Source organism: Podarcis cretensis, assembly GCF_951804945.1.
Source record: "Podarcis cretensis genome assembly, chromosome: 2".
In the NCBI taxonomy this organism is placed as follows: domain Eukaryota; kingdom Metazoa; phylum Chordata; class Lepidosauria; order Squamata; family Lacertidae; genus Podarcis; species Podarcis cretensis.
This window is the reverse complement of record NC_137171.1, coordinates 124717352-124740532: the sequence shown is the minus strand read 5'-3', so window position 1 is coordinate 124740532 and position 23181 is coordinate 124717352. Positions and strand designations below refer to the sequence as shown.

Genomic DNA, 23181 nt, shown 5'->3' with positions numbered 1-23181 from the left:
CCTTGTGGGGGGCCGGACTATATATTTTTTGGTGGGGGGAATGAACGAATTCCTGTGCCCCACAAATAACCCAGAGATGCATTTTAAATAAAAGCACACATTCTACTCATGTAAAAACACTGATTCCCATACCATCCGCGGGTCAGATTTAGAAGGTGATTGGGCCGGATCCAGCCCCCAAGCCTTAGTTTGCCTACCCATGATTTAAAGGTATGAACTCTGCTAGTGTTAAAATTAAAACCAAGTTGGCCTGAACTAAGGGTGAAGCTTTCTGCAATTTTTGGAACAAAAGCTTCCTATTGTTATGCTTCCATGTGTAACTGCAAGTTGATTGCTTGCAAACTAACACTAAAGTGCAAATAATTTTATTTAGAACTGCTGCTGGATGTCAACACTAACTCGTACTTTTCCACTGCAAAATTGGGGAAGTTAACATGTGCCCTGCATGTTGAAATTTTACATGCATATTCTTGCACTGTATGAGCTCAGAGACCGTCCTGACTCTCACACAAGTAAATGAACTCCCTCTCAAAATAAAAGAGCTTTTGGTGAATGAGGTGTTGCTGTTTTTTAATTCTACAACAGCTGTTATTAATGAGGGCCAGTGCACATCTCATGTCAGCCACAAACCATATCCATTCTATTCTACTGATAAAACGGTTAATTCAAGCAAAGACCATTAACAACAGCAACCATTTATTACTTGTGCCCCAGCCACTCTGAGTGCTTTCCAACGAAGTATAAAAAACACAACAGATATCCAGAAAGCCCAACAGAGGCAGTTCTAAAAACAAGTCATTGGGAATGTCGTATATTTTAACCAGCTGAAATAATGCCATTGCCACAGTTGTCCAATTTATCTCAAGTGAATATTATTCCACAGTACGGGGGCCACTGCAGACAAGACTTTCACAGGTGTAAACCACTTTCAATATCAGCACGAGTTGGACATTTGACTATGCTGAGTAGCTCCTCTTCCTTGCACAAACATCTGAAGGGAACCCTCATAATGGTTGCCACATAATCTAGAATCCTGATAGGAAACATTTTTGCTCACTGCTAAATTTGGGGAAAGGGATTACCATTTGCAGAAAGGGGGAGGAAATACCTGCCATGGCTCAAAGGCTATTTTGTCTCTTCCACCCACCAGCGCCATCAGTTTTGATCTAGATGAATGTGCAACATTTAAAGCATGTGCCACAGTTTGAACACTATAGAAAGTGGTGGAGCTGTCCTGAGACATGGCTCTCTCCAGCTCCTCTTGAGGCAGTTTTTCCAGTTTCTGCTTCTCTGTGCATCTTGCCCAACCTTTCGCGGCCAACACATGCTTTGAATATAAACAATGAAATGCTTCCTTCCAAAACTGCTTAAGAAGGTAGGAAACTGGTTTGTAGTTTTGATGCGTCTTTCTCATCTGCAACTTCATTACAAAAGACAAAGATCCATGGATGTGCTGAAAGTCATCAGGATGCATAGACAAGTTCAAGTTCATGTCTCGAAAAGGGGTCGTGATCCAGACTTTGGGCCCAATTTGTTTCCCGTGTCGCACCTGTAGTGCAACGATCAGTCCCAATCCCATGTAAGCAGGTACATAGTAAACGAATACGCTGACTTGTCTCCAGATGAAAAATGATTCGCTTGGGGAAATCATGTCATATAGATCTATCTGAGTTACTTTTTTTGAGAAAGCAAGACAAATCCCTTTGCTGATCATCAGAGGCACCAAGGTACGCACAAAACTTTCTCCACTGTCGTCATCTGGAGCGAAGAGGCCAACCCACGTCCACCCAAAATGCAAGAGTAATTTGACAATCCCTGGGTACTGAGCTTCTTCTTTGGGGACCACCCGATAAACAAAAGGGGACTGGGTTTCAACTTCAAGAACCTGCCTAGTGAAACCATAGCTGATCTAGTCAGAGAAAGAAGAGATTAGTATTTTGCTGTACCTTCATGATAAGGAACGTCTTTATTAAGTTGAAAGGACAAATATCTTCTATCTCCTCTTGTCCTCCCTTCATACCTGTGGGATTTTGTAGATGGCTGACATGGCTGAAATCTCTTCTGAGATTACAGAATCGGCCCCTTCAAAAACAGCCAGCGGGTTATTCTGTCTTCCACAGATATAGTTTGGGACATTGCTATTCCCTCCTCCAAGCAAGTCTAGCATGGCAGCAGAAGTCATCCTCTCTTCCAAATAGTTCTCATAGAGGTTGTAGCCCAGGGTGATGTTGGGTAAGAGCCTGGGATCCTGATTGATCTCCTGGATGGTGAACGAGAAGGACAAGACGTACCAGTAGGACTTAAATATTCCCCTGCAAAAAATAAATCAATTTAAAAGTTCATGAAATACTGGGAAATTGATGCAAGGGCTGCTGTTGTTTCAGTGGCCTTGGCCATTTCAAAAGGAGTGTGTGAAAAATTCCACAACTGTTCTTTAAGGTGGCGCTGTGGGTTAAAGCCTCAGCGCCTAGGACTTGCCGATCGAAAGGTCGGCGGTTCGAATCCCTGTGGCGGGGTGCGCTCCCGCTGCTCGGTCCCAGCGCCTGCCAACCTAGCAGTTCGAAAGCACCTCCGGGTGCAAGTAGATAAATAGGGACCGCTTACCAGCGGGAAGGTAAACGGCGTTTCCGTGTGCGGCTCTGGCTCGCCAGAGCAGCGATGTCACGCTGGCCACGTGACCCGGAAGTGTCTCCGGACAGCGCTGGCCCCTGGCCTCTTAAGTGAGATGGGCGCACAACCCCAGAGTCTGTCAAGACTGGCCCGTATGGGCAGGGGTACCTTTACCTTTACCTTTACTTTAGTGCAATTTGAGTGCAGATGAGGAAGCACCAAACTCATCAATACATATTTATTTACGAATGAAACCTGTGTGATAAATTTGAACAGTTCATAGTTTGGAGACTCCTCTACTGAGGAAAATCCCCAGGACTAAATTGCTTCATTTAAAGCATGCTTTCCCTGCTCTTTGGCAAGAAGAGAATTCTGTCCTAAACCTTATACAGTGGTATCTCGGGTTACATACGCTTCAGGTTACATATGCTTCAGGTTGAGAACAGAAATTGCGCTCCGGTGGCACGGCAGCAGCAGGACGCCCCATTAGCTAAAGTGTTGCTTCAGGTTAAGAAAAGTTTCAGGTTAAGAACAGACCTCCGGAACGAATAAAGTACTTAACCCGAGGTACCACTGTAATTGAAAAATACATGACACAAAGGGGGAAAGGGACTGGAATGGAGAAGAATATATTTAGCTAAGAAGGATTTTTACAGGATCTACCATTGGTCTACTATTGCATTCCTCAAAATTATTGTCATTTATTTATCCTAATAAGATTAATAAATTGCTGACACCTTGGAAATAGTCCAGCAACCTCTGGAGAACCACAGGCAATTTTTTTGGTAAACAGGAACCATTCCCTTGGTGGCAGAAAAATTACTCACAGCTTAATCCTTGTGAAGGGGGTCTCGGAAAAGACATATGGATGTTGTTGATCAATAGATGTTGGAGATACGATCCCACTGATCATAAAATCTCCAGGCTGGTAATAACTGGGTGCTTCAGATTGATCCCTGACCAGTTTCAAGGTGCATCTTGCCTTCAGGTTGCCACTGACTCCATGGGGCATTAGCAGGAGAATCAGTAAGAGAATCAGCAGGGATCTCATTCTGCCTCTGCGTCCTGCACTGTCCCAGTCTGGCTGGTGTTCAGCAATGGCTTTGGAGCCTTTAAATGCCATGCAAATATATATCCACTCCCCCAACCTTTCACCTGCTCTAAACCTTGCCTCATCCTGCCTCTGACACGAAAAATATGATTTGCACCAACTTTTCTTTCCAGAAGCTTTGCAATGAATAACACCGTGCTTTTATTGGTTCTGATGTTTAGGCAATCTCCAGGAACATCTCTTGAGCTTTCAGAAGAAGCAATCACTATGATTTTCATAATTGCAAATGGTGGAAGTTTTGCCACTGCAACTTCCCAGAGGCTTCGCTTGATTCAAGGGGCAGGTGCAAAGCTGGAGAAAAATATGTTTGCAGAGAGCATCTCCACAGTTTGGCATAATTCAAAGTGGGGGGGGGGGCATTTGACCTGGACTGTGCTCACAAGAACCCAAGAAAAGCCCTCCAACTGAATCAGAACAATTCTGATCCTTCTCTGTATGTGGGAATCCTAACCCTGCAAGAATAGGAGAGGTGGACCCTCCCGTAGGGGTAATGTCAGCAACTATTTGGGGCAATTAGCTCTATAGGGGATTAGCTCTATTTAAGCTCACTCTACACCACACTCTCACTGACACAGTCTGGGGAAAATGTATTAGTGTCCGGCCCAATATAGGCCTTTCTACCCCCCTCTTTCCTCAGATCCTGTGGGACTTTGGTGGCCTTCCATGTAGGGCAAGTAGGTCCTGATGGGACAGGCCACTCTTTCTCAATGGATTTTTTGGTGGGGACATTCCTCCACATTTGGTGTCAAATCCCGCAGGGCCCTAGTCTCTTGTGACAGAGAGTCCCACCAAGTCGGGGCCAGTACTGAAAAGGCCCTGGCCCTAGTTGAGACCAATCTAACCACCTTGCGACTTGGGACCTCCAAAATGTTGTCATTTGTGGACCTTAAGGTCCTCCGCGGGGCATACCAAGAGAAGTGGTCCTGTAGGTACGTGGGTCCTAGGCCGCATAGGGCTTTAAAGGTCAAAACCAGCACCATAAACCTGACCCTGTACTCTACTGGGAGCCAGTGCAGACAAAGAGCTCTTCCCTATACATAACTGTTCCAACTAAGATTTCACTGTAGGTCTCTGACAAAGTGTGCGGCAGCCCAGTGTTATGAGAGCATATGCTAAACTGGGTAGCCCAAAACATAGAGAGGACACCAGGCTGGCAATGACTGGCTTATGCCACAGGAAATTTGCCAGAATACCATTTTTCTTGTTGGCCAACTCTTCCCTTTTTAGCCAATTCAGGGCTAGGGGAGACATCTGGGGAGGATGTGCCTATAGACACAGTATATATTGTATCAAATAGCTATGGCATGTGAATCCAGCTGCAGCCATGGTACCTCAACTGGGTTGCTGTTGTTGGGTAGAGTACAATGGGCGAGTAACCAGGTTAAGCACGGAACAGGAATTAATTCTTTGTCTTTGTAGTGTAGGCATGTAAAAAGGGAACAGGAGGACAGAGCAGACACACAAACCCCCTCCTTTTTTCTTTTTCTTTTAGCAGAACAGAGCTCCTCCCAGCTTTGAAGCTGGCTTGGTAAAAGGAAATGGGGTGTGTGATGCTGGGCAACTCAACACACAAGGAAAGGGTTAACCAGGAAGGAACAGAGGGAGCTGCCTTATACTGAATCTGACCGCTGGCAGTGGCTCTCCAGGATTCCAGGTAGTGATCTCACACAGCCATTGGAGATTGAAAATGGGGCCTCCTGCATACTATTGATTGATTGATTGATTGATTGATTGATTGAATCAATCGATTGATTGATTTAATATACTGTCTTATACCTGGGGTTCTCAGAGCAAGGCAGGTCCTCTGTCACAAAGCATGTTGCGAGGAACTCCTGGTCTCCAGCTCAATTCCAAAGTATCCGGTCAGAAACTTCATTTGTAAAAGCCTCGTGTTTTTTCCAGGTTGTTTTAACCTTACAGATTTTTCCCAAAACAAGTAGATCTAAATAAAATAGTGCATGTAGGGTTATTGGGGGGGGGAGAGATGGCAGGATCCCCAAGGATATGCTCTGTGAGAAGCTGGCTTCAGGCACCAATCCCATTGGCAGACCAACACTGCGTTACGAAGATGTGTGCAAAGAGACATGAAGGCCAACAACATCAACCCAGCTGTGTGGGTTGCAGACAACCGCAGGGCCTGGGGACGGGCAGGTTGTGCAATGATTCTTCAACATCAGCTTCGTTGGACTGGTCATGTTGTGCGGTTGCCTGATGATCGTCTTCCAAAGCAACTACTCTATTCCGAACTTAAAAATGGAAAGCGTAATGCTGGTGGTCAACAAAAGAGGTTTAAAGACTCCCTCAAGGCAAATCCTTTAAAATGTAGTATAAACACCAACAACTGGGAAACACTGGCCTGTGAGCGCTCCAGTTGGAGAACAGCCTTTACCAAAGGTGTCATGGGCTTTGAAGACACTGGAACTCAGGACGCAAGGGAGAAACATGCTAGGAGGATGGCACGCTTGGCAAATCCACACCGTGATCAGCTCCTGCCCGGAAACCTATGTCCCCACTGTGGAAGGACGTGTGGATCCAGAATTGGCCTCATTGTTAAAACCGTGTTTCTGGAAGACAATCTTACTTGGCTACGAAGGATCGCCGAAGAAGAAAAAGTATCCCTAGCATTGACCAGAGGAGGAATGACTGCTGGGAGGAGCACAGAGAGAAGAGGAGGAGGAGGAGGAGGAGGAGGAGGAGGAGGAGGAGGAGGAGTTTGGATTTGACATCCCGCTTCATCACTACCCGAAGGAGTCTCAAAGTGGCTAACATTCTCCTTTCCCTTCCTCCCCCACAACAAACACTCTGTGAGGTGAGTGGGGCTGAGAGACTTCAGAGAAGTGTGACTAGCCCAAGGTCACCCAGCAGCTGCACGTGGAGGACCCGGTTCACCAGATTACGAGTCTACCGCTCTTAACCACTACACCACGCTGGCTCTAAGAAACGCCATGGTGCATCTGCAGCAGCACCCTCATCTGCCCCATCTGCAACAAAACATGTCTCTCCTATGTCGGTGTCTACAGCCACAGCAATCACTGCAACCATCCAACAGCCTGACCTCACATGAAAGCACACAATTGTCTCCTGAGACAGGTGGATGCCAACACGACAACCCTGAGTTTTTGGAGCAGGTGCACCTAACACCGAAGAAGGGGAGGCCCATTGTTTCAGCACCTGAGGCAAGATATTACCCCTGGGGTGGAGCAGGGCATGAGGCTCTGCAAGGGCTTCCTGCAAGGAAAAGCCTTCACCAAGCCTGGGTGGGAAAGGAGCTTCAGAAAGCGCTTCTTTCTTTTGAGGGCTTAGTTTAATAGCAAGGCAGAGGCTAGCTTCGACATAACTGCAAGAGTGCACTCAGGGCATGTTTATGCATTGGAGCTCAGCCCTGCAGGTTTTTTCTTCCTTATGGCTGTGTGGAAAAAGAACTTGTGGATTTTGGCTATTGTTTGGGGGAGGGGGGGATACAAATAAACTGTGTGTTTCTAGGGTGATGGAGGATCCAGAACATTGCTATGACAACTGGTGGGATTTCTTACACTTCGAACCTAGATGTTTTGATTTATACTCATGGTGTAGCACCCTGCTTGTGGTTAACGCTTAGCTGGAATGAAATATTCAACGCAGCAATAGAGAAATTAAAATAATAATTTATTTGTCAGACAAATAAATGAGAGGCACAGTGGTATATGCTTACCAAGCTCTGGCCTGGCCTCCTGCCATTATGGCCAGCACTTATATTTCCTTAATCCAGCCCCCTTGCTCCTCCTGTGGCTGCCTCTGTCCAATCAGCCTGGTTGAAATTCCTATTGGCTGTTTGCTAGAACCAATCACAAAAGATACACCTATTTCCTTTTGCCTTTTATGGGAAACAAAAAGCTATATATTCTTCTATCTATAAATGACAAATAAGTAGTCATATATCTTACATTTGTCTCAACAAGGAACCTTAATTACCAGCTCACCTCTTGCCCTCCTTGCCCTATTGCCCTCCAAAACAGATGGTTAATAGTTTTAAATTTTTGTCTTAAACAGATGTCAAGGATCTTGAGTTCACATCATCATTGAAAGATCTCCTTCTTTTGGAGGTCTTTAAACAAAGGCCTGACAACCATATGTGTGCTCTAATGGTGTTTCCTGCTTGGCAGGGGGGCTGGGCTGATGGCCCCTGTGGTCTCTTCCAACTATATGAAATAAGAATCTAGCATAAGGATTTAACATTTCTTAGTTTCTAAATCCTTTGCATAATTACATTTAAGCCAATATATTTCATACATTATCATAGATAGCTTTTTAGAAGAATAAACCTTCTCAAAGTAAAAAGGAAGGAACAGTTTACAGCCTCAAAATAAAATAGGAAGAAACCTCTTCTTCTGTTTACACCCCCCTTCTCCAGCCAAGCCAGCTGCTTTTTCCATTTGCTCTTGCCCTTTTAACCTTAGGAAAATATGGCTCAAGTTTAATGGGAGGCACATGGTTTTATTTTACTATTTACCAACTCTTAATTATGTTTTTTCTCAGTTTTTTTATATTCTGTAATATGTAGGGTCAGTGTAACCTTTGCTCTCAGCCTGTAATTCCCTTTTTACGACTTTGAGAATTGTTTTCTGCTATAAATCAGGGGGCCCCCTTGTCCAGGAGGATAAACATCTTGCCAAAGTACTTAGGCAGCTGGTCTTCTGCCTGGCATAAAACATTTGAAAATCTTTAAGCTCATTTTAAAATACAGGCCCTGATCAAAATATAAGCCTTGATAAAAATGCAGGCTATGATTAGATGCCTCAATGGTTCGTCTTTTCCTTTTCTTATTATTTTCAGTGGTACCTCAGGCTACAGATGCTTCAGGTTACAGACTCCGCTAACCCAGAAATACGGTAGTACCTCGGGTTAAGAACTTTGCTTCAGGATGAGAACAAAAACCGTGTGGCAGCCACACAACAGCAGCAGTAGGCCACATTGGCTAAAGTGGTACCTCAGGTTAAGAACAGTTTCAGATTAAGAACGGACCTCCAGAATGAATTAAGTTCTTAACCTGAGGTGCCACTGTATTACCTTTCTGCTTGGTATTTGGTATGGTGCAATACCCTGTCACTGCACTTCGAAGTGGATAAGCATAACAGTTTAAAAATCATAATAAAAAGCTATTTTTAAAAAGCTATCTTTCCTATGAGCAGCAGCCAAATAGAGCCCAGAAAAGCTGCTGGACCTTCGCGCGCTCTCCCCCTTTTTTCCAATTCTCTCTGCTTTGGCCGACAAGCACCTTTCCTCAAGTTGCACAGGTGGGACACTGGAGGGCCCTGCTGAGTCAATCCCAGCCGCCTCCTCTTTACCTGGCAGGGGTGGTAATTGTTGTAGTTGTTGTAATAATAATAATAATAATAATAATAATAATAATTAATACCCCGCCCATCCGGCTGAGTTTACCCAGCCACTCTGGGCGGCTCCCAACAGATTAAAAACGGAATAAAACATTTCCCCCTAAATTGATTTTTGAATTCTGAACTTATTGTTATTCACTTTTTATATTGTATTTTGTGCTGTTTTTTGTTGCATCAATTATGTGTTTTAAATTTGTTGTTAGCCGCCCTGAGCCCGGTTTTCTGAACCGGGAAGGGCGGGGTATAAATAAAAATTATTATTATTATTATTATTAAACATCCCTAAAGGTTTCCCACCTTTTAAACTTCCCTAAAGTTTTCCCACCTTTTCTTGCCAGGCTGACTCCGGACTTGCCTCTCCAGCAATTGCACATGATCGCCAAGAATGATGTGCGTACACACACCGAAAATTGCAAGCGCCCCCCCCCCCCCCCGCGTTTCCCGGAATTTGCACAATTGCCAAAAATTCCTTCCAGTAGCACCTTAAAGACCAACTAAGTTAGTTCTTGATACCAAGAACTAACTTAGTTGGTCTTTAAGGTGCTACTGGAAGGAATTTTTTTTGTTTTGACTATGGCAGACCAACACGGCTACCTATCTGTAATTGCCAAAAAGTTCACTTTCGCTTCGCAGCCTCCCGCTGCGACGTCCGCCCAGCAACCGCTGCCGAAACCCGAGCTCATTTTTCTAATTGGTCGGATGTGTTGCTCTGGGCCAATCACGGCGCTTGCTCTAGATCAGCCGTTGCTCTCGATTGCACGGACGGGGCTGTTTGCCGCAGCAATCGATCCAAGATGCGGCAGCTCCTGATATTGGAAGCGGCTGTTGCCGTCCTGCTGGGAAGCCGCTCAGGTGAGTACCGTTCCCCACACCCATGCAAAGGATTTCCGCGCCTCGGCTTGCAAAAAGAAAAAAAGAAGGGAGTAAGATTGCCGTGGTGGCCCTGCTTGCCCCATCCCTGAGCAACAGCCTTGACGCATTTGGAGCCCTGAATATATTTTCCCGACCGATCAGTAGCCTCACACTCAGCAGCGAGAGCTTTTGAAGGCGTTCGCAGCAACGAAATGTCTCTTTCCTCTTTTTGCTGCATTAAATAGTCTTCTGCCCGCCCTGCTTAAAATCACCCGCGTGTACCCAGGGTTGCCTTAGTACAGAAAATGTACACTCCGACAGAAAAGTTGTTGAGCGTTTTCGGCCAAAGTTGTTGAGGTTTTTCTTTTTGCAAAATCGCTTTAAAAATTGAGGTTCTTGAACTCCCCCCCCCCAACTCCGAAATGGTCAAAATCGCCACTTACCATACTTTTGGGATTTCCTGGACATTTAGGGGATTTCTGTCCCAGTGTCCAAATATATAGTACAGTGGTGCCTTGGGTTAAGAAATTAATTCGTTCTGGAGGTCCGTTCTTAACCTGAAACTGTTCTTAACCTAGAATCATAGAATCATAGAGTTGGAAGAGACCACAAGGGCCATCGAGTCCAACCCCCTGCCAAGCAGGAAACACCATCAGAGCACTCCTGACATATGGTTGTCAAGCCTCTGCTTAAAGACCTCCAAAGAAGGAGACTCCACCACACTCCTTGGCAGCAAATTCCACTGTCGAACAGCTCTTACTGTCAGGAAGTTCTTCCTAATGTTTAGGTGGAATCTTCTTTCTTGTAGTTTGGAACCATTGCTCCGTGTCTGCTTCTCTGGAGCAGCAGAAAACAACCTTTCTCCCTCCTCTATGTGACATCCTTTTATATATTTGAACATGGCTATCATATCACCCCTTAACCTCCTCTTCTCCAGGCTAAACATGCCCAGCTCCCTTAGCCGTTCCTCATAAGGCATCGTTTCCAGGCCTTTGACCATTTTGGTTGCCCTCCTCTGGACACGTTCCAGTTTGTCAGTGTCCTTCTTGAACTGTGGTGCCCAGAACTGGACACAGTACTCCAGGTGAAGCACCACTTTAGCTAATGGGGCCTCCCGCTGCCGCAGCGCCGCCACCACGCGATTTCTGTTCTCATCCTGAAGCAAAGTTCTTAACCCGAGGTACTATTTCTGCGTTAGTGGAGTCTGTAACCTGAAGCGTATATAACCTGAAGCATCTGTAACCTGAAGCGTCTGTAACCCGAGGTATCACTGTATGTCCGGGAAATTTCAGACATACGGTTCCGCTGTTAGAAATGCAATGGAGGTTTTTAATTTGGTGGTGGGGTGCTGCTGAGCCTCAGTCCTCCCACCTCCCTGGTTGATCTCCTAAACACTGATCTTTCTGAAAAGTATGCTGCACACCTGACCCCCGAATGGATCGTAATAAGGATGTGGTAATAGAACAAGGGGGAAACTAGGCTTTGTTTCACCCAGGTCAAAGAGCCAATTTGGCACACACACATCATGTGCTTTTGCATACACACACAGGCTGGAAGGCTTAATGGCACTCCTGTAGAGGTGCCATCCAGGGCAATAACACCCCCCCCCCCAATATGGCACTGATGGATGATACCGTTTTTTATGCTCTTACCATTTATTCAAGGGACACGGGTGGCACTGTGGTGTAAACCACAGAGCCTAGGGCTTGCCGATCGGAAGGTCTGCAGTTCGAATCCCCGCAACGGGGTGAGTTCCCATTGCTTGGTCCCTGCTCCTGCCAACCTAGCAGTTCGGAAGCATGTCAAAGTGCAAGTAGATAAATAGGTACCACTCTGACGGGAAAGTAAACAGTGTTTCCGTGTGCTGCTTTGGACATTTGCCCACCTCCAGTCTGTAGGGACCTCACCTGGTCTCCAAGAATTCTCAAAGATAATAGACAAAGGCTCTGAAATTACATCTGCAAGCTCCTTTAGTACCCTTTAGAATCCTTGGATGCAGCTCATCAGGCCCTGGAGATTTGAATTCATTTAAAGTCGCTAGGTGTTCCCTTGCTACCTCTTTTCCTGTCTTGGGCTGCAGCTCCCTCCTTACATAATTTACAGTGGTGCCCCGCAAGACGAATGCCATAATTTACAGTGGTGCCCCGCAAGACGAAAATGTCTTGCGAGTTCCTGCAGGGTTTTTTTCCTTCCCCCCTTTTTTTTAAGCCGCTAAGCCGCTTAACAGCTGATCCGCTAAGCCGCTTATCAGCTGATCCGCTAAGCCGCTTATCAGCTGATGCGCTAAGCCGCTAAGCCGCTTATCAGCTGATCCGCTAAGCCGCTAATAGCGCTAATCCGCTAATCCGCTAATGGGCTTGCTTCGCAAGACGAAAAAACCGCAAGACGAAGAGACTCACGGAACGGATTCTTTTCGTCTTGCGAGGCACCACTGTACTCTGTTATCAGCAGAGTAATTTACTCTGTTATCAGCAGGTTGCGCATCGCGTTCCTTTTGGGTCAAGACAGAGGCAAAGTAGGTGTTGAGTAGTTCCACCTTTTTCTCTGTCACCCAATAACATTTCTCTGTGTTCCCCATGCATAGGACCTACCACTTGCTTGTTCTTCCTCTTACTTCAGACACAGCCGAAGAAACCTTTGTTACTATTTTTAACCTCTCTTGCAAGCCTGAGTTCATTCTGAGCTTTAGCCAGCCTGACTTTCCCCCTGCAGCTGTTGGCTACCATGAAGGTCCCTGCCAACTCAACAATTCTGTGATTCTGTGACTCGCTAACTTTGCCTGCCTTTCTTCCTTTCCAGGCTACTCCTTTCACACCATGCATGGCTGGTTCACTGCAGTTTGGGAGCCCAGCAGAGGACTTTTCGAGTTCACTGCGGTGGTATACGTGGATGACCAGAGAGCTACTTACTATGACAGCCAGAGCAGGCAGGCACTGCCTGGTGTCCCATGGATGAAAGATGCTGTAAATCATGATCCTCATATATGGAATATAATCACTTGGAGATTACAGACTGCTGAACTGAGCTTCCGCAAAGATGTGGAGAACCTGCAAAAGCACTACAACCAAAGTGGAGGTGAGCAGCATTCAAGAGAGTCCCCTCTGAAAGTTTTGGGATAAAGGTGCAGTCTTTTACCGAAATTAACAGTGTTTTCTTTTTGCTTGCCGAAACTTTTAGCAGAAACAAAGAACTCTTCCTTTCCCACATTTTCCAGCATAAATCAGAAGGATTTTTAATCCCGAAAATTGGAACAGCATATCCTACTGTGACTCTGATGTTTCTCTTTCAGGCTTCCACACTTGGCAGATGGCGTATGGCTGTGAGGTGAGTGAGGATGGCCACAGAGCAGGCTATACCCAATATGGCTATGATGGAGAAGACTTCCTCAGCTTTGACAAGGAGACCCTCACCTGGACAGCGACGGATGTTCCAGCACAGTTTACCAAGAGGAAGTGGGAGATTGACTTGGCCTGGTCTCAACACATCAAGTTCTACCTGGAAAAGGAGTGCCCTGAGTGGCTGCCGAAATTTTTGGAGTGTGGAAAGGAGGTTTTGCTGAGGAAAGGTGCGGATGGGAAAGCAGATCCCGCAGACTTAACAATCAGCTCCCTTTGTGGAATTCCTGTGGATGTTGTTGGACCCACAACTTGCATCAACCTTGGTCGACATGGCCAATGGTCAGGGGTGAGGGCAGTTGTCATGCGGCAACATCTGCAGGGCCACGAGTTCCCTGAACTAGGTCCACCACCATCCTGTTTTCCACCAGTGATGGTCCATCTAACTCCCTATTGTCTAAGCCATGGGTAGGCAAACTAAGGCCCGGGTGCCGGATCCAGCCCAATTGCCTTTTAAATCCAGCCTGTGGACATTCCAGGAATCAGCGTGTCTTTACATGAGTAGAACGTGGCCTTTTATTTAAAAAGCATCTCTGGGTTATTTGCAGGGCATAGGAATTCATTCATTTTTTCTTTTCTTCAAAATATAGTCTGACCCCCAACAACGTCTGAGGGACAGTGGACCAGCTTCCTGCTGAAAAAGTTTGCTGACCCCTGGTCTAAGCCGTGGGTAGGCAAACTAAGGCCCGGGGCCATATCTGGCCCAATGGCCTTCTAAATCCGGCCCATGGATGGTCCAGGAATTACATGAGTAGAATGTGTGCTTTTATTTAAAATGCATCTCTGGGTTATTTGTGGGGCATAGGAATTAATTCATTCCCCCCCCCCAAAAAAAAATATAGACCGGCCCCCCACAAAGTCTGAGGGACAGTGCACTGGCTCCCTGGTGAAAAAGTTTGCTGACCCCTGGTCTAAGCCGAGGTTTGCCAGCCTTTGGGGACCAATGGGCACATTAGGAATTTAGAAGTAGTAGTCAGTCACAAAATGGCTACCATGGGATGTGTGGCGTAACCCAGAATGGAGCCCTTTCACGGGCACTATCCGAGATATTGGCAGGCACACTAAGTTTCCACAAACACTACACTGGCAATGCCTGATCGACACTGGCTGCCAGTTGCTTTGCAGAGTTTCAGGCAGGGGACAGGGAACCATGGATCTTCTGCATGCGGTAAGTGGAAGTATCAGGAACTCTGGAGTGGTTTAAGATTAACATTGCTCCTCACAGATAAGTCTACTGGTTCAGAGAGATCTGACTCCGGTTCTCCTATGGAGACCCAGTGATGCTGTTCCCTGAAGCCCTAAGAAGGCTCACTATGCAAGGTGCAGAAATGCCAATTACTGCCTTTTGTAGCAATGGAATCCCAATCTTGGGAGCTCCTAATCTCTTGGGGATCCTTCAGGTGGTGGGGTATTTTGCTAACTTATTACAACACAGCTAGAAAAACTCAGGTCCAGGACACCTGAATGTGTCCTTCCAAGACTTTACACCCACTTAGTATTTTTGCTTGGCTAGAATGTGTCCTGATAATTTCTCTTCCTGAACACCCACTTTCTATATACCTGTCAATGTCAAATTTACATTAAGTGCTCTACCCACTTTAAAGGAGCGCATCCATCCTCTCAGTGGCTGGAAGGGTGCTGATAGATGTGTTTTAGCAACAACTTTGTCCTTTTCGCAGAGCCTCCGACGGTGAAAGTTACACGCATGGCAGGTTATGATGGGCTGGAAACCCTTATCTGCCAGGCCTACGGATTCTATCCCAGAGAGATCAGCACCAAGTGGATGAAGGATGGGGAGGTCTGGGAGCAGGACACCTTCCGCAGGGACGTGGTCCCCAACTCAGATGGGACCTATTACGCCTGGCTCAGCATCAAGGTTGACCCCAAGGACAGGGACCACTTCCGGTGCCATGTGGAACATGATGGACTTCCGGAGCCTCTGGACTTGGCCTGGGAGGAGCCTGGTGAGTGATGAGGAGGGGAGGAAGGCTGGCTGTGGTGACTAGATGCCCCAATGGGAAGTCCAAGCAGGACCTGAACAAATCTGCATTCTCCTCACCTGCAGTTCCCAGCTGCTGGTATCGTTCATGGGCATACTGCCCCCAATTGTGGTGGCAGAGCGTAGGCATTGATAGCGCTCTCCTCCATGAATTTGTCTAATCTTTAAAGCCATCCACGTTGGTGGCCCTCACTGCCTTTTGATGGGGGGCACATTCTATAGTTCTACTATATATTGCATGAAGAAGTATTTTTTGTTGGGGTTCCCATTAATCATTCTCTCTTTTTACTCCATTTCAGCCTCAAAAGTATTCTATCTGTGGATCATCTTGGTGCCTGGGGCTGTTCTTATGATGCTAGCAGGGATCCCACTATACATCAGTGAGTATAAACTCTGAATTCATACGCAGGGAGGGAGGAGATCATGCTGTTTTAGACTTTGAGGATGAGCTGATGACTTGATAGCTGGTGGCCCATCAAAATCTGGTGGTACCCATAAACATCTCCCCTGATGTGCCCAGAAACTATGTGAATGGTGTTTTAGTACCAAGACCAAACAAAGTGGCCATGGCTGTGTCCGCACAAGGACTGATTTCCTGCAAGATAAGCAAGAGAGCCAGTGTGGTGTATTGGTTAAGAGCGATGGACTCGTAATCTGGTGAACCGGGTTCGCTTCCCCACTCCTCCACATACAGCTGCTGGGTGACCTTGGGCTAGTCACACTTCTCTGAAGTCTCTCAGCCCCACTCACCTCACTGAGTGTTTGTTGTGGTGGAGGAAGGGAAAGGAGAATGTTAGCCGCTTTGAGACTCCTTCGGGTAGTGATGAAGCGGGATATCAAATCCAAACTCTTCTTCTTCTTGTAAGGCACTTGAGGCTGTTAAAAACTGATGAAGCCTGTGCTGGGGAGGGTTTAGTGTTGCCAAACCTCAGGGAGGCCAAGTGGAGTGGGGTTGGGTTGGGTTGGGTGAGGGTCTCTTCCACTTCCAATGATCTGCTTCTGCTTCCTCAGGAAACCGGCGAGAGGGTGGCTCCAGAGCAACTTCAGGTGAGTGATGCCCCCTTTGAAATGCTTCTCCAACACAGAGCCAATCTCTAGGGTGGGACAGGGAGAGAATTGTGGTGCTCAGGTCTTAGACTGGTCCTCAAGCTGCAGAAGACTCATGACATCTCTTTCCACCCCATCCTTGACATGTTCTGGGGGAAATGAGTCTCCAGCCTGGTCTTTGCCTCTGTGCAGAGACTTTTCTGGTGCAAAATATGTATGTGGGAGGGACTCTGAGAAGCAGCACTGGCAAGGAGACGAAGTATCTTGGTGCAGAACGATGATATCTGATTAATGTTTAAATGCTTTGTAAACATATTTTACCTCTTATTCTGCATTAAGTGGTGTATAAATTAATAATTAATAATAGTGGCCGGCTACTTTCACCCTATGCCTCCCTATTTGATTTGTCTATCTTTTGTCTCCATGGAGAATTTGCTTTCCTCTGTTACCCCCTGGTAGAGTTTCAATGTCTGTCTGAAGGCCATTTACAGGGATCAGGAAGGAAAATATGTGACTCCATTTCCTTTTATGAGTCCTCATTTGGAGCCCTGCAATTCTATCTCCATTACACACCACCTCCTTCACCTCCTTGCATGTGACTTGAGCTGTGGTGGGGTGATGCAGATGTTCAGTTGGCCCTGGCTCAGAAGAATAGGCTAGACTTGACGGCTCCTTAGATTCTTCCAGTCCCTAAGGCCTTCATGCTGACAATTCCACCATGCCAGCTTAACAACAGTCTTTCATTTACATTTCTGCAGCAAGATATTCTGCTGGTGTGCCAGAGAGCTGAGGAAGGTGCCCCAAAGCCTGTTGTGAATCTTCAGTGCTTCTCCAGAGCTTTTGCCTGCAAATTATACAAGCTTCATAAGGGCACAGGAAGCTGAATCAGAGCTTTGGTCCATTGAGCTTTAAGTACTGTCTGCAGTGACTGGTTGCCATGCCTAGAGATGCTGAGGATTGATGCTGGAACCTTCTGCATGCCAAGCAGATGCTCTACCTCTGAAGTTTACATTTGCAGTGAAAAATCAAAAAGAGATGGAATGGTGAAGGTCCATTGTGGGTTGAATACTGTTTTGCCACATGCAAGGGGTTCAGTGGCAATCACAGCACAAGTGGAGGGAAGTTCAGGGTTTTCATTTAATAGACAGCATACACAAAAAGTTTTTTAGCAAAATTACAAAGCATGAACCGAACTTCCCCGTTCAGTTATTGGGAACTCCAGGGATCGATAATGGAGAGACTCAGGTCTTCTTTTAGCCGGAACTCAATTCCGGCATGTCTCAGGTAAGCACCAAATTAAGCCAAAAGCCCTTGCTAATCGCCAAAGTGCCAGTAAGATAGGAAAAATAATACAAACCACTGTCTATTTCTCTGAGATACAAAAGTCTTCCATGTAGGTTCCCCCTATAAATAGTTTCAAAAGAGAAATTTTGGGGAGCCACTTTAAGGATCACATTCCTTAAAGGAATGTCCATTGATGTTTTAGCATGGAATGTTCCATGGCATGGAGTTGATGTTTTAGCATGGCAGCACCTAACTTCTAAACAATTTATAGACAAAGCTACCTGGAAAGGTCACTTGATTGTATATATTTGTTCTTAAACTCTGCACATTTTTTCTTTGATAACCTTATGAGCATTACTCTTTTTGAAAATCGGTTTTATTGGTATTTTCATATAACTATAATATTTTATATAACTATTTTATAATATTTTATCTGAACCGTTTACATTTTTATTACATTCATTTTCTTAAAAAAAACACACAAATAAAACAACCTAACTGACGTACTTCAAATCAGCCAAATTGAGGGGAATTACAAAAATCTTAAAAGTTGGTAATTACAGGAATTTATTTATCATCCTCTTAAGAGATATAGAAGCAAAATATGAGTGCAAAATGGAACCAGTCAAAGAATTAATGATAAAATGGCACTTTTCTCCAAGCAAGAATATAGAGAGAATTGTTTTAAAGTGATCGTCATCCTATGATCATAAGTAGGTCATGAACAAGTACAGTCTCCTTATGGCACAAGGGAATTACCACTTTTATTTGGGTAGTACCACAATTGCTCACAGCAAAAGAAAAAAAAAAGGCATACCTTTATAAAATATTCAAATGAACATGCTTATTACTGACATGCACCAACTGTGCATTTACAGTGGTGCCTCGCAAGACGAAAATAATTCGTTCCACGAGTCTCTTCGTCTTGCGAAGCACGGCTATTAGCGGCTTAGCGGATTAGCGCTATTAGCGGCTTAGCGGCTAAGCGGCTATTAGCGGCTTAGCAGCTTAGGAAAAGGGGGGGAGGGAAAAAACTCGCAAGACGTTTTTGTCTTGCGAAGCGCCTCGAAAAACGGAAAACCCTTTTGTCTAGCGGGTTTTTCGTCTTGCGAGGCATTTGTCTTGCGGGGCACCACTGTATCGAGAAGCTGATAACTTGGGGGACACATTGGTCTCTACAAAAAATTCCTTCCAGTAGCACCTTAAAGACCAACTAAGTTAGTTCTAGGTATGAGCTTTCGTGTGCATGCACACTTCTTCAGATACCACGACTAAACGACCAAACAACAACAAAGATAGATAGATAGATAGATAGATAGATAGATAGATGACTGATAGATAGATAGATGATAGATAGATAGATAGATAGATAGATAGATGATAGATAGATAGATAGATATAGATAGATAGATTAGATAGAGATAGATAGAGATAGATGGTAGATAGATGATAGATAGATGATAGATAGATAGATGATAGATATGATAGATAGATAGATAGATAGATAGATAGATAGATAGATGATAGATAGATAGATAGATAGATAGATATAGATAGATAGATTAGATAGAGATAGATAGAGATAGATGGTAGATAGATGATAGATAGATGATAGATAGATAGATGATAGATATGATAGATAGATAGATAGATAGATAGATGATAGATAGATAGATAGATATAGATAGATAGATTAGATAGAGATAGATAGAGATAGATGGTAGATAGATGATAGATAGATGATAGATAGATAGATAGATAGATAGATAGATATAGATAGATAGATTAGATAGAGATAGATAGAGATAGATGGTAGATAGATGATAGATAGATGATAGATAGATAGATAGATAGATAGATAGATAGATAGATGATAGATGACAGATAGATATAGATAGCATAACATTTTAAAAGTGTCTAAGTGGCATACTAAGTGGCCTACTCAGATGCTTTAAAGGTTGAGGTAATTTTAACCTGTTTTTCTATTTTAACCTTCATATATTTTAAAGTCAAAACAAAATAAAAAAATTCCTTCCAGTAGCACCTTAAAGACCAACTAAGTTAGTTCTTGGTATGAGCTTTCGTGTGCATGCACACTTCTTCAGATACACTGAGACAGAAGTCACCAGACCCTTCTATATAGTGAGAAGGTGGGGAGGGGTATTACTCAGAAGGGTGGTGGGAATGGGTGATTGGCAGATAGCTGTGATGAGCCTGTAGACGACTGCAATAGGTCTTACAGGAAAAAGCAAGGGGTGAGAAGGTGAAAAATGGCTTTGTCATGGAATGGCTTTGTAACTGGAAATATTTTAAAGTGTTGCTGTAATTTTTCTTGATTTTCGTAGTTTTCATAAACTGCTTTGAGAGCTGTTGTTTCAAGCAGTGCATGCATTTTATGTAATTAATGAACTATATATGCAAATAAAGTAACAAAGTGTAGTAAAATCATAGTATTAAAGCCTATTAAGAACAAATAAAAACAGGGACCCAGGGAATTCCTAGAGATTAAAATCCCATCTGATCTTACTTGTCAAGTCATTGCCTCAGCACAAAGATTTGCACAAAGATTTGCATTTACAAGCTAAATAGTAATAATAATAAAAGGCTTTGATCCAAAACAAAACAAGTCAACCATCTTCCTTCTCTTGCCAGGTCAGTTATGCATTTGTCTCCCAAGTTCTCAGTGATAAGAGGCAGTTCCCTTTTTTCTACCGGATGGTCCCCAAAGAAGAAGCCCAATATTCAGGGATTGTCAAGCTGCTCCAACACTTCAGATGGACGTTTGTTGGTCTCTTTGCTCCAGACACCGACAACAGAGAGAGATTCTTAAAGATGTTGCTGCCTCTACTCACTGAGAATGCCATTTGTGTTCCCATCTCACAGAGCACCCCCCTAGTTGACAATCAACCTGTGAATATCAGTTTTCTACCATTCCAAAAGTGGAGACAAGTCAATGTATTTCTTTACTATGTAGAAACTAATTATTTATCCCTGGGAATCATAATTATAGAAAAAACATTCAACCTCTTAAAACCCAAGACAGGGAAAGTCTTGATCACAACGGCTATGTGGCACATCTCCTTGGAGTTAAATTACAGTGGCTTATCTTTCCAACACATCCAAGGCTTTCTTTTTGGAGACAAATAAACGGGCAAAATACGATGGTTTTCTACCCTTCCTCTCTGGTATTAAGAAGTTTTGGGAGGATGCTTTTAATTGTTTCTATTTAAAGCATGCATTCTCAGTGAAAGACTGGACAAGATGGGAGAAACTGGAGATGCTTCCCCAAGATGATCTGGAAAGAATCCTCTCTCTAGACAGCTACAGGATCTACAACACTCTGCAAGCCGTGGCTCGTGCCTTAAATGCTGCATATTCATCTAGATCTAAGCAGAGGGCAAAGTACAAACTGGATGTTCAAAGGCTACTGGCATGGCAGGTATTTCATTCCCATCACAGACATCTCTGCCAGACGTGACAATCAGTCGTACCATTCCAGAATCATTTTCTTGGATTTCTCTGAGAACATGTGTAGTGTGGGGAGGTAAAAATTTTAGGGACCAATTCAGGTCGCTTCAAAAATGGGTCTGCAAAATATCACTTTCCCAACCAGAAGCTTAAAGACACAGCTACTTGTGTCTGCACCCAGCCCCAGGTCAAAGGAGATCTAAACATGAAATGGGCAGAATTGGATAGCCAGTATAATTTCCCCTTATTCTAGACGATACTCCTTTCTCTGCCATTCTAGCTCCACCCTTTCCTGGGAAACTCCCAGTTCTACAATTCTTCCATGGACAGAGTGTATGAGTGGATGAGAATGCCCCCCACTCAGCTTTCTTAGTCTTAATTCCCCTCGTTTACTGACGCACACCCACCAAACCCGAAAGTCAGTTGCCCTGTTGTTATCTTTTCATTCAGCAGCCTAACAGCCCACGGATAGAAGCTGTTCTTTACCCTGTTGGTGCAACTAATCATGCTTCTACATCTTCTGTCCAAGGGCAGGAGATCAAGAAAGTGCCGGCCAGGTTGTGAATCATCCCCGAGAATTTTCCTCACTCTCCTGAGGCAATGTTCTTCCGCTATTTCATCCAGCGGATTCACAGGACAGCCCATACTATCTTGTGCTGTGTTCACCACCCTCTGTAGGCACTTCCTATCAGTTGATGTCAAACTAGCGTACCACACCGTGATGCAGTATGAAAGAGCACTTTCTGTTGTGGACCAGTAGAAGGAGATCATCAGATGTTGATTGACATTGTTCTTCCGCAATACTCTGAGGAGATGAGGTCTCCGTTGGGCTTTCTTAACCACCTGGGTTGTATTTATTGTCTCTGCATCTTGTATGATCGAGAGCTTAATCCCCTGTTAGGAGACCCTGAAATGGGGAAGTGCAGAGAATCTGTGAAGAAAAAGGTTTAAAAGGGGGGGGGGGGAGTAAAGAAGAAGTAAGATCAGCCTAACCACATTTCCTCTTGAACCCCATCTCTCTTGACTTATTTGATCAAGCAGAGAGGTTTTACTGGTTGGTTCCAGAGCATGGTTATAGCACCTCATTGTGTGGTGATGCAGACTTCTAAAAAACCTGTTCATTTGAGCTAACCAATGTCCAGTTAAACGTGTTAAGCTGTAGGTGAACATATCAGACAACACAGCGATTCTCCAAGCAGCTCTTGTTTATTCACAGGTCAGAACAGAACTGAACTGAAGGGTTCAGCCAGCCTGCTTATATAGAGCTCCAGTACAACGTAACTGTAACAACTTTCTGTAACTATCCAATCGCTGAACATCACTTTCGAACCCTTGTTTGCCTATGTGGACCTGAACTATCTACGGTATGCCCCAGCTGGCCCAGCGTGAGAACTTCAGTACATAACAAAAAGTGTCCCCTTTCTTCTGAGTAAATCAGTACATAAATTTTAGAAGATGGGAAGGCAGCTGCAATCGAACTCACACAATGTCCTTGGCAGAGGAAGCATCTAACCATGGAATAATCGAAGCATGTGGAAGAAAGAAGCTCCTTATGGAGACAACATGTTTCCCTTCCTTCCCACGCAGTCTCATGCCTGAGATGATTCCAGCCACTTAGCCAAGCACCCTTTGGGGGCCCAAATGATTAATAATAATAATAATAATAATAATAATAATTGTATAACTAGTTTTTATCAAAGTGCCAAGCTTATTTTGGCACTGTAAAAGCTAAAGGGACCCCTGACCATCAGGTCCAGTTGTGACCGACTCTGGGGTTGCGGCGCTCATCTCGCTTTATTGGATGAGGGAGCTGGCGTACAGCTTCCGGGTCATGTGGCCAGCATGACTAAGCCGCTTCTGGCGAACCAGAGCAGCCGTTTACCTTCCCGCCGGAGCAGTACCTATTTATCTACTTGCACTTTGACGTGCTTTTGAACTGCTAGTGTTATGTAGTGAAGTTTCACCCTGGGCCAGCAGGGGGATACTGTATATAGTTTTCACTCAGGTCTGTAGATAGTTTTCCCTCAGGTCCACGTCAGTTAT

At 44.7% G+C, this 23181-nt stretch overlaps 2 protein-coding genes across 2 annotated transcripts; one reads left to right on the top strand and one right to left on the bottom strand.

Moving 5' to 3' along the window:
* Positions 1-681: 681 nt before the first annotated feature.
* Positions 682-9431, bottom strand: LOC307208901 (vomeronasal type-2 receptor 26-like). The gene is made up of 3 exons (XM_079963928.1): positions 9419-9431; positions 2021-2260; positions 682-1909 (listed from the first exon to the last, which is right to left on the bottom strand). The coding sequence occupies exons 2-3, from the start codon at positions 2180-2182 to the stop codon at positions 1079-1081; spliced, it is 993 nt and encodes a 330-aa protein (XP_079820054.1). The 5' UTR covers positions 2183-2260; positions 9419-9431; the 3' UTR covers positions 682-1078.
* Positions 9432-9844: 413 nt separating this feature from the next.
* Positions 9845-18847, top strand: LOC307208887 (major histocompatibility complex class I-related gene protein-like). The gene is made up of 8 exons (XM_079963914.1): positions 9845-9945; positions 12745-13020; positions 13235-13510; positions 15020-15304; positions 15639-15719; positions 16351-16386; positions 17145-18550; positions 18816-18847. The coding sequence occupies exons 1-7, from the start codon at positions 9888-9890 to the stop codon at positions 17174-17176; spliced, it is 1044 nt and encodes a 347-aa protein (XP_079820040.1). The 5' UTR covers positions 9845-9887; the 3' UTR covers positions 17177-18550; positions 18816-18847.
* Positions 18848-23181: the final 4334 nt, after the last annotated feature.

Coding starts and splice junctions, on each gene's coding strand:
- LOC307208901 (XM_079963928.1), bottom strand. CDS start 2,182: ATGACTTCTGCTGCCATGCTAGACTTGCTTGGAGGAGGGAATAGCAAT. Junction 1,910..2,020: donor CCATCTACAAAATCCCACAG/GTATGAAGGGAG, acceptor TTCTCTGACTAG/ATCAGCTATGGTTTCACTAG.
- LOC307208887 (XM_079963914.1), top strand. CDS start 9,888: ATGCGGCAGCTCCTGATATTGGAAGCGGCTGTTGCCGTCCTGCTGGGA. Junction 13,021..13,234: donor GCACTACAACCAAAGTGGAG/GTGAGCAGCATT, acceptor TTTCTCTTTCAG/GCTTCCACACTTGGCAGATG. Junction 15,720..16,350: donor AGGGATCCCACTATACATCA/GTGAGTATAAAC, acceptor CTGCTTCCTCAG/GAAACCGGCGAGAGGGTGGC.